Below are 11,771 nucleotides of genomic sequence, written 5' to 3'. Positions count from 1 at the left end.
AACTACCATATCTTAGCTCTTGACTTAAATATAACTTATTAAGAAACGCTGTCAGTGGTCAACGTCAAAAGCTTTATTTACCTCATAAAATAGAGTCAAAATATGCTCATTTTGACTTAACGAAAGCCATAGCTTTTCGAAGAAGTAAAGAACAGCGGAAATTGTAGAGAGACTATGAAATGAACATCTTATATTATTGGTTTCAGGACAGAAACATAGTACAGTAAAGAACTAAATTAGTGTACTGTAATGCAACAATGTACGTTAGATTGCACATTATAAAATAATATACAATTTTATCAAATATTTTTGAAAATTGTTGAGTAATCTATATTAATCTAAAACTATGAAAATTAATAATCTTCAAATCGGTTGTGAAAACACTTTTAGTTATAGACGAGTTGAACAAGAAAGGAGATAGCTCAAATTATTTTCTTTGATTATAAAGAAGACGGCCTTTATTTAAAACTGTATATTTGCCAGTATTTAATGTTTGCGTAATCTTTTCTTTATGCGCTACTGAGTCAAGTACAACAGTAGCATCGCCTTGCCTACACTCCAGGAAGGCCATGCGACTCGCCCTGCATCAATTGGTATGCAGGATGTGCAGGACGCTGGCAGCAAAAGAGGTAACCATAGTTGTCTTTTTGGACATCGAAGGAGTCTTTGACAATACGGCCACTCAGGCGAGTATCAATGCGGTCTCCAGACGTAGTATTGGTGGTCAAATATGTGACTGGATAAGGGCCTTGCTCACACACAGGGTGGTTACCACCCTTATGGGAGCAAGTGTCAGTGCAAGGATTATGAAGGGCTCCCCACAGGGTGGTGTCCTTCCTCCTCTCCTGTGGAACCTAGTTGTGGACGGTTGGACCTAATGTCTTTGAACAGTAGCAGTATCTTTGCACAGGGGTAGGCAGATGATATTGTGAATCTTGTGAGTGGCAAGTTCAACACAACAGTCACGGAACTGACCAATGCTGCTCTGAACATGGTGTGATGAGGTGGGCCTCACTGTCAACCCCACCAAGGCTGCTGTGGTTGCCTTTACCAGGAGGTGACAGATGGAGGGCATTGGTCCATTTCTACTCAGAGTCTCTTCCATTGAGTTGAAGTCCGAGGTCAAGTACCTAGGCGTAATCCTAGATAGGGTTCTAAACTGGGGACCTCATCTAGAAAGGGTCATCGCCAGAGGGAAATGGCCTCTAATTCAATGCAGACTCGTGATAGATGGGTCTTTGGAACTTAAGCCGAGGCGTTTGTACTGGCCTTATGTTTCCGTAGTCAGACCTGCATTAATATTTGGAGCTGTTGTCTAGTGGCCAAAAATGGAGACCAAGATGGCGGTAGCTTGTATGGCAGGCATCCAAAGGATGGCTTGCCTTGCTATCACTGGGGCTTTTCCTAGTGCGCAGGGTGCAGCTCTAGACTGTTTTCTCAACCTCGCCCCCTGGACATTGTTATTCGGGCTATGGCCAAGAAGAGTGCCTACTGTCTTCCGCAAGCGGGACTGGTCGGTCTGTAGCAGTAAGCACAGTAGAGTTAGCATCCTGATTCAGGAGGATGTTCTGCACATGATCTTTGATCAGATGCCACAAAAGTTTTCCTTTGACAAACCCTTTAGGATTGGGATACCTTCTAGTGACGATTGGTCGGAGGGGAGGAAACCGTGGTTTACAGACGGCTCTAAAACAAAAAGCGGGTCCGTAACCTACAGTTTTTCAGGCGGAGGTCGCAGCCAATATGGAATGTGCTCGTGAGAATCTTCGTCTGCGATATAGGAGCAAGACGATCAATATTTTCACGGATAGTCAGGCAGCACTGATGGCACTGGACTCTTGTGTGTTCAAATCCAAACTTGTCTGGGATTGCTATCAAGTCGTTTCTTCCCTTGCCAGAATCAGCAATGTGAAAGTTTGTTAAGTTCCTGATCATAAGAGGATCCCTGGGTGTGAAAGAGCTGATGCCCTGGCTAACCGGGCCTCAGCGTCAATTATGACAGGCCCTCAACCGTTTCTGCGGTATTCCAAGGTGTGAATCCTTTGGGGCTGTCTCGAAATGGGTTCGCGCTGAACATGAGAGAAGGTGGAGGTTGCATCCGGGCATAAGAATGAACAGAATGGTACTACAGTCGCCTTCCTCCAGAATGGCGTCTGACCTTCTCTCATTAAATAGATCAATGTCTTCTCGGGTTATAGGTCTGATCACGGGAAATGGTCACCTGAGGAAGAATCTTCACAGAGTCGGCATCCTTCAGGAGGATCCGCTCTGTAGAATGAGTGATGAGCAGGGTGAAACTGCCGAACACTTGCTCTTTGATTGCCCTTCAGAACTGATGGTTAGCATTAAAAATTTCCACAAATCATTTTATTACCTTGATCTAAGCTAAAAATATACTCTTGTCAGAAGAAGCAATTTATTGGTTTATTGGTACAATATACGTTGTATATTTTTAATGATCTAAGAGAGTTTGTTACTGTTATGCCTAGGATTTAGATATTATTCGTATTATGTTCTTTGATTATTGTGGTTGTCAGAGAGTTGTGATGAACGAAGGCTACACCTCCATAACCATCTTCTCTATCAAGTAGAATTATTTTGAAATTGTTATCTCTAATCGTATCCTGTGGACTAAGCCAGGTTTCTTGTAATATTTCAATATGATTCTTGTTTTTTGTCATATTATATTGAATAAGTTCTGCCCACTTTTGTTTGATAGATCTTAAGTTCCATTGAATCTAATTTAGTAGAGTATTTTCTTTTCTGTTCATTGCAGAAGTTCCACGAGATTAGGACCAAAACAGACTGTCTTTGGGGTCTATTTGTTTGTTTCCTGATTTAGTTAATGTGTTTTTAATATATTTCTGGATTGTATTTCCAGGTATTTGAGACTCCAATAAATCTTTAAGCAGTTGTGCCAGTAAGTCATCTACCTTTTGCTTATTAATAACCCCTTCGCCTTGAATGTTATTTCTCAATTCTTTTATTTTGTCATTTAGTAATGTTTTCAACTGTCTGCTGTTCGCAGGTGTTGAACGTGCCATTTTCGGATTTTTATTTACAGGTTGGTAGGTTGTATTGTTGATACTTGAAGTGGTGGCCCTACTATAGGATTTTTCAGACAAGTTTTCCTTGGATTTGACGAATCTTGGTTTGGTGTTGACAGGTTTGTCAAGGATTGTATTGCTAGTAGACTCCTATCTATCATTCCCTACTTGAGAACAGAAGGGAATGCTTGCTGCCGGTAACTGATGGAGTTGACTGTAGAATGCAGTCTGCTTTTTTATGGTTGCATATGATTTCCTCTGGATGCTGTATGGATTATTTTTAGGCCATTTGTTGGGAAGTGTTTAATTGCCGTCAAGAAATCTTCTCTATGTATAGACATCCATAATGTTTTTTTGTCTCTCGTATTCTTTGCACAATTTACTGTTGCTATACTGTGGTTGCCATGGTAGTTGACAAACATCACTCAGTTGTGAGAAATTGCCACCACGGGTTGTTGTAGACATTTATATGGCTGAAAATTGGCTGTTATAATCTGAACGTCCAAATTAGGGCAAACATTTTTTCGATGATTTTTTATAACATTTAAAATTAATTTCATGAGTTTTTGAAATGACTACTTATTTTGGCAGGGTGTGGACGTTTGTTCAAAGGATTGAAACAAATTGATTAGATCTTTTCTAGCTAACAAAGTTGTAATGTATGTAATTTAATCCTGAAAAATTTAGGCTTTTTGTTGATTATAATTATAATTTTTGTTCAATTATATTGGGCCTTAGCCTACTTTACATTCGTGTAAAAATGTAATTACGTAAAACAGATTTTAATATAAATTTTGCTGAAGAAACGTCAAAACCATTAATTTACTTTTTATAAGATAAAGTAAATTTAACAATGTCAAACGATAAAAAAATAAGTATAACGAGATATGGAATACTTATAGATGCTGTTTTTACAAGATATTTTACAAGATTTTTCCAGAATTTTTATTTAATATATCATAAACCAATAATTTCATTTTTAGAATATAATGACAATGAAAATGAAGTAAAATATTTCAGAAATTCAATATTGTAGTGAAAATTATACTGACCAAACTATTGAAACTAATATAATGAAAATGTATAAATACTCATTACTTTAAATTTAGAAGTCAGTGAGCATTGTAATATATAAAACGTAAAAAATATAGAAAATTAATAAAAAATCAACACATTTTCAAATGAAAGAATTCAGTGTCTCATATTATGTTTAAATATTACTAAATAACCATTTAATAATTAGGAAACGTACTTTCTGAAGATGTATATTCACAACCCGTGAATAGGATAGCAAATCATTAGAGTCTGTACACATATTTAGAATAATTATTATTATTACCGTAAGGTGGTTTGGGCGATCTTATAATCTGCAAAGAAAGTACAGTAAATAATATATACTCTATAAAATATACATCAGTTTATATCCTTATATTTGATATCACAGCTAATGGCAAGGTTTGAAAGTGTTAAAAAAGAACAATGTATATTATTTAAGCACTACAAATACATACATGTATTTTCAAGTTCGATACGTATATCCCGAAAGACTATTTTATAACATGTAAAATTGAGGTAAACGGTAAAGGATGTGACCTGGAGATAAAGCCATTTTCAGAGTCTCTGTACATCTCTTTAAAATAGCGTCGTATAATTGGCTTGTTTTGTGTCTCCAAATGGTTAAATTGTCAATCAAGTTATATACGTTTTGGTATAACATAAAATAAAAATAAAATGCTCACATAAGGCTGTTATAGAAAATAAGTATAATGAGATATGGAATACTAATAGATGCTGTTTTTACAAGACATTTAAAAAGATTTTTCCAGAACACTGTCAATCTGGCAGGGTTTAATATTATCAGGATTTGAATATATTCCATGGGAGTGCCTTTAGATCCCAAGTTAACTGGGAGGTCCGGAAAATTCCGTGGTAGAGGCAACTTTCCCTCCCGTGTTCTGCCTGTGTAGGCATCCTACATACGACTATGTACAGAGAAGCTTTCATTTACAAAAATAGACTGGAAATGAAACACCAACTAAGAGTTATCAAATTTATAAGTATATCCAAATGATAAAATAATGACTAACTAAGATGCTTTGAACCATATTGTCGAAGGCCTTACACATGCCATAAGACCTAAATATGACAGAACCCTTTTTAATACTACCAAAGACTTCCATATTCAACGTTAGAGGTGCATTTCGATCTAAACAACAATTGCTGCAATCAAGATGTTTGAAAATCTGAGAGCGAATTTGATGCTTCAAGATTTACAGTACACGGTTATTTCCGATATGCGTTGATGATTAGTATAATCAATATCAGGTCCTCTGTTATGTACACGGTATATGTATGACATCTCTGTTAAACAAATCCGGAAAACTCCGTTATTAAACAAGTAAATAAATATTTCACATATATGCCTGCAAGTCAGCATAATTATAAAATTATTAACTCATAATTGAAGGGGTAAGTGGATAAAGGTGTTAAGTAACATTTTTGTAAATTTTTGGATTATTGAGTGGATAAAGGTAATAAGTGATGCTCTATCTGGCACACTGGTTTTTATTCCTCTATGTAGAGTAACAGCTGAGATTTTTTTCATTCAGTAGGGTGTAAGTACAATAAAAACAAATTTTTATATGGATGAAGGTGGTTAGTGCACTTAACCCCTTTATCCACCAGGAGTGATACAGTTTTATAGCACATGACACCTTTATCCATTGGATATCTGTTAAATTTCTCATTCTGTCATCTGCGTTCATAATGTTTACATGTAGATTTAAAAACTATTTTCTGTGGAAGTTCTTTTTCATAAGAAAAGGTTGTACCCATTGTAAAAGTAAAAGCTATGGAGTCCAGAGGAATGAAGAAAATATGTCCATAATTGTAAAAAATGTAAAAAACTGTCCATAATTAAAGAAGAAATTATGTCTAGTTATTACAAACTTGATGAAAATTCTAAAAATGTTTTACTTTTTAAAAGCATTGTACCTTCTACTGTACACAGGGTGAAGACAAGTGCTACAAAACATAGGTCTTCCTCTTACAAATTTTATATTACATGCAATGGGAAGTCTGCTAGGGTTTGTAACAAAGGTTTATGCTCTTTGTTCCAATTTGGAATAAAAAAGGTTGATTTAATGATTAAAAAAAGTCAACAGTGGAGCAAGTTCACCTCCTCTTGATAGAAGAGGCCATCATGGACATAGGCCTCACAAGTTGAAACTAGAAGTGAAAAATAAAATCATGGAATACATCCAGTCTTTCCCTGCTGAATCATCTCACTATTCCCGCAATGTAAACCCACATAAAAAATACTTGTCTCCGCAATTAAGTTTGTCCAAAATGTATGAATTGTACTTATTGCAATGTGATATTGAAGAACTGCCACAATATTTTAAAGTAAAGCTATGTAACTATCGTAATATTTTTGGAAATGAATTTAATCTCAGCTTTGGACATCCTAAAAGTGACACTTGTAGCACATGTGATGCAGGTAATAGCAATATTGAACATGAAGAAAACTACAAATTTTCTTTTGAAATGCAAAAGTTGGACAGAGAGGAAGCTCGTGCAAACAAAAATGTTTGCTATATTACACTTGACTTGCAGCAGACAATGCCACTCCCCAGACTAACTACGTCAAAAGCGTTCTATCTTAAACAAATTTGGTTTTATAACCTAGGTGTCCATATAATCACTGACAATACAGAAAAAGCTACTTTTTTTACATGGACTGAAAATCTTGCGGGACGAGGTAGCTCTGAAATAGGCAGCTGCCTGTTGTCTCTTACTGAACTTGATTTCCTTGTCCAAAGCAAAAATCACCTTGTTATTTTTTGGTCTGATTCCTGTGCTGGACAAAATAAAAATTTCTTGCTTGTTTTGATATATCAGTATCTAATACTGAAAGGAGTATTTAAGACGATATACCATAAATTCCCGGAGGTGGGACACAGTTATCCTGACTCCGACAGAGATTTTGGAAAATTAATACCGAGATATATCGCCAGAGCTGGGAAAAAGAATACTGTTGTTGATATGACTGCACATTTCCGAAATTTTGAAAAATTTGAAAATAGTCTAGGACTCTACAAGAGGAAAACAGATTTACTTAAGAAAAAGGTATGTTTCCGAGATGGAATAAAATGGATTAGAGTCGAAGAGTTTGGATGTTACTATTTTAAAGACGATCCTAACATGCCCTTCAGAAAAGTTAACTTGCTGAGGCATGACAACCAGCCACAACCTGATAATATAACAGTACCTCGCTATGTCAATCCAAGAGGTAGCCTAACAGAGGACAAAATAAATAATCTTCAAGAGCAAATGTTGTTTGTCAAAGAACAGTTTCGATGGTTCTATGAACAAGTTTTCAAACAGCAAGGAGAAAACGTAAGGAAGAAGACAAAGCCTTCTACAAGAAAAAAAATGAAGTGATATAGGGAAAAGCTGTACCCTAATGAAAGCTACCTTAAACTGATAACGGTTAATTTACTTTTTTTACCTGGAACAATATGGTTTTATTTGTGTGAAATAGTGTGTATTTTAACTACTGTATGATACTAATAAACACTTGTTTTTGAAATATGTCTTTTTATCATTATAACCACTCTACATTTCCAAAAATAAGGCTAAATGTGTATATTCTCAATCACTTATTACCTTTATCCATTTACATAAAACCTAATTTTTACTGGATAAAAGAGTTAAATGCATTCAAAGGTAAATAATAAGATTATGACAACTTTGGCCAATATTTAATGTTTATGGCTTAAATTTGTGTAAACTACTAGTTTCAGTACAAAAAATTGTTAACATATCTCAAAAGGCAAAAAACCTCAAAATAAAAAACTTTAAGCTCAATTATCTCAGAAGTGTAAAAATGTTACTTAACACCTTTATCCACTTACCCCTTCAATTATCAAGATAGGAGCATTCATCTATTAATTTATTGATTGCAATGGCCTTAGTGAAATTAAGTTTAAATTTATTACTTTATATATATACAGAAATGAGTATTCGACTAGGAATTACATTTTTTCCAATTATATTTTGATAACAGGGCTGATTGATAAAGGGGAGCCTTGGACGAATGCCTATTATATCACCACCAATGCGCATCATTAATCTATTAGGACGCCTTTTGTACTATTATTGTACACTATTACTAATTATAGTTGTGTTGAATGTATGTAACTTAATACGCAAAATATACAGAGGAATGTTTTTGTTAGTGGGCCAGTACTGAAAATCACAGGTTGTCCCAATGATAAATATATAAATAACTAATTAGGCACATTGTCTGATGGATTTATAAAACTATATATACACAGTCACATACTATTTTTTTTATTAAAACCATTGTTAACTAGCTTTTAAAATAAACACTCAATACAAAATTTAATGTAGTTTTTTCCCTTATGTTTCTCAAAATAACAATAAGTTAAATAATTAATAAAACATCAAGTACACAAATGTGTAGAGTAGAAAGTTACTTACAGAAAGCAATTATATTATGATCGCACTTATACTATTTACTGGATTAGACACAATCATATATATCAAAGATGATATAGTTTGTCATTTAGTTATGGTAAGTATTAGCGATTACCTTTTTCATTTATTCCAACTGTATTATCCAAACTTTCTCTGTATTAAGTTTGACTTTTTCATAAAAAAGAGAAAAAGAGTTGAAAGTCAGCTGTCTTTCACCTGATCTAAACGTCACTATCAGATGAGGAATAGGGAATAATCTTAATCTTAATCAAAGACCTAACCTACTATAGCCTAGTCAGGAAACGCTAAACCATCAGTGTACTGTGTAGGCCTTGAGCGTTCCAGCCTTCATTAGGTGACTCGGTTATTATTGAGTTCCTCCAGGAATTACATAATGAGTCATTCTGTCGGAATCTGTTTTATTTGAGGATAATATGTAAAAATTACATTGCAAGGAAGTTATTTTAAAGTTATACTTATTTTTAAATTATGGATCTCAATTAAACCTTTATAAATTTAAACTAAGTTTGTATTGTTGCCAGTGACTAAATTTGAAATATACTTAGCTTTTACATATCAGCTTTATTTTGTTGGAAAAGTTGAGTAGACAAATCAAAAACTTAACAATGTCTCATAAACCAGCAGTGCTCACCAGTTATCTCATCACCCAGACTGAATTCTATGTTGGGCTTAGCTTAGCCATAAGTTCAAGTTTATTTATAGGTAAGTAAACTAGGATAAGTAAATATAAGTAGATAATTTATTGCATAACATAGTATGTAGACCTACCTAATCAAATTGTGTAAGTCTATAATATGTTCTAATGGCATTAATGAATGTTTAAAACTAAAAAAATAGACAGACTATTGTAATAAATTAATTAATTGTATACTAGGCCTAGGCCTATTTTTACATTCTAACTTTTGGGTAGACTTTAATAAGCGGCCTAAACTCGTTATTCTGTTGTTTTTATCAAATGGTTTGATGTTTTTACCCGAAAGAATAATTTGATATTAGGCTATAATTGATTTAACGGTATCAATTTACAATAACGTGACCATGGAAAGGTATGTTCATTTTTTTTTTTCCTGAAAACTACAATTTTTCCTGAAAACAATAGTGAAGAAAAAATTCGTCGGCAACGAAAATCAAAGGAGTTACGATTTTTTGAAATCCTCTGAAAACTTTGTTTTTGACAGTACCTCTGACAATTTTACTGAAATGATGACGTTAATCCTGTCAACGATGCCTGCCCGCTGCGCAGTGCTGCGCACTGCTTGCTCTTTTAGAAAAAAAATTAACTCGAGCTTGCAAAAGTCGAATCCCAGATCACGTGATGCCCCTGATCCTTAACCCTCCAAGTGTTGTTCGACATAAATTTTGTCGGTTATTTTCCATCCTTAATGCAATAATGCCCGAAAGGCTTCAATATAATACAATGATATACTTTCCCCCCAGTTTATATGCACCTGTGATAATAATACTTGGCTATAAATGCCCAACCCATGAAAAAAAGTCCATTTTTCATGGTCACGGTATTGTAAATAAATACCGATTTAACTTAGCATACTATCTCAACTTGTTAGTTATAGTAATTTTAATGTAAACAATAAACAACAAGAAGTAACTCATATTTTGAGACTATTCGTTCCTTCATTTCACAAAAGCGGTTACTCTTTGACATCAAGCTGGGCAAGTTCGATGTGTACATATGAAATTGTTCGAAAAAAACAACTGAATAATGAGTGTAGGTCGCTTATTAAACTCGCCCCTAACTTTTAAATCTGTACATATTTGAAAAGTGTTACATTATAAGTATAAAGGTTATTATAATTCACAGAAAATAACATTGAATATTTTTTAAGCTAACTTCATAAACCTACAAAAGTTCTACTGTCATATTTTTCCAAAATAATGTCAGATACTTGAGGTCTTACCCTCCAATTTTGAATTAAACCAATGTCCATTTAACAAATATGATTCTATGCATTCCTATTTCTTTAGTTTTATTCATTATCTGTTAGGTACTATCGTGATTGTTTGTCACAAGCAATCTGTGTAAAAACCACAAGGTGTAGGGCTGCAGTATGATAAGCGGCCACCAACATAATCGAATAATGATTATTGAATCATCGATATTCATGACTGTCTAAAAATACTTAATACAAAATGATGGACTAAATTACGTAATAGGTCTTTCAAATAACAATATAGTTTTGCTGGTTTTTAAAACTTTAAAATTAATATATTAGCGATAAATAAAAAAACTACCTATGATATTAATTGGTACTTTGGGATTATACCGACCACACCAGTATGAAGAACACAAAAATAGAAATTTATAGAAACAAACATGATAGAACGAAAAAACAACTCTTCAATTACAAAATTACAAACTTACAAGCATTTCCAGGTATTGTGATCGGTATTGTTGTCGCTGTTATCCTTATCTTTCTCGAGAATCCTGATTACGGCAGGCCGCGCGGCATCACGTGATTTGCACGGTACATCATTGCCTTTCCATTACAATTCAATTTATATTTCTGATTAGCCCCTCTAGAATTTGATATTTTACTGATAGGTACTATCTCGAGGGATGTTTTTCTTTCGTCGACATCAGCGCGGGGCAGCACCAAAGGTGCTGCCGAAGCCCGCGCTGATGGCCGGAGGCACTCGCATTTTGGGTGGCGGAATGTGATCAAGAATAAAAACAAGTTTTGAGTGTTTTTTTAATAAAAAGTTTAGTTTGGTAAATGTTTTGTTTTTGTTGAATTTTTGTGTTTGGAGAAATGTAGAGGTAAAACACGGAAGTACAACAAAGCGATGCACCAGCTGAACGGGCGGCGAGACTCTGCAATCACGTTATCTACTAGACGCTCGACTTTGACCTCTGTCTGAGGATGGGGAGGTGTTTGCGATAAGACAATTCCTGTTTTATATTGACGAAATATTGTTCTACGCTAATCTAGTAATCAGTAGAAACGAAATGTGAAATAACGATTCATGTCTGGGTGTGGTCGGTATAATCCCAAAGTACCTATTAATTTTATAAAATATTATAAACAGAACAATAAAATGTAATATTTTTAAGGATAAATGTCTCTGACTGCTTGTGAAACAAAGAACACACATACATCATCATACTTGTCGCCATTAGTCAAGTACCAAACACGATTTCATTTTGAATTATTTTGGAGCAGCAATGTCGAATTGAATTATGTT

At 34.4% G+C, this 11,771-nt stretch overlaps 1 protein-coding gene across 1 annotated transcript in view; it reads left to right on the top strand.

Moving 5' to 3' along the window:
- The first annotated feature begins 8,821 nt into the window (after positions 1 to 8,821).
- LOC124357240 (magnesium transporter NIPA2) overlaps positions 8,822 to 11,771 on the top strand; it is a 44,852-nt gene continuing 41,902 nt past the window's right edge. The window contains exon 1 of the mRNA XM_046808794.1: positions 8,822 to 9,272. Within this exon, the coding sequence (XP_046664750.1) occupies positions 9,176 to 9,272 (97 nt within the window). The 5' untranslated portion in view covers positions 8,822 to 9,175. The remainder of the gene's footprint in view (positions 9,273 to 11,771) is intronic.

The sequence above is a fragment of the Homalodisca vitripennis genome, chromosome 3 (genome assembly GCF_021130785.1).
Source record: "Homalodisca vitripennis isolate AUS2020 chromosome 3, UT_GWSS_2.1, whole genome shotgun sequence".
Taxonomy (NCBI): Eukaryota; Metazoa; Arthropoda; class Insecta; order Hemiptera; family Cicadellidae; genus Homalodisca; species Homalodisca vitripennis.
The sequence above is the reverse complement of the archived record's forward strand: the minus strand, read 5'-3'. Positions and strand labels throughout refer to the sequence as shown.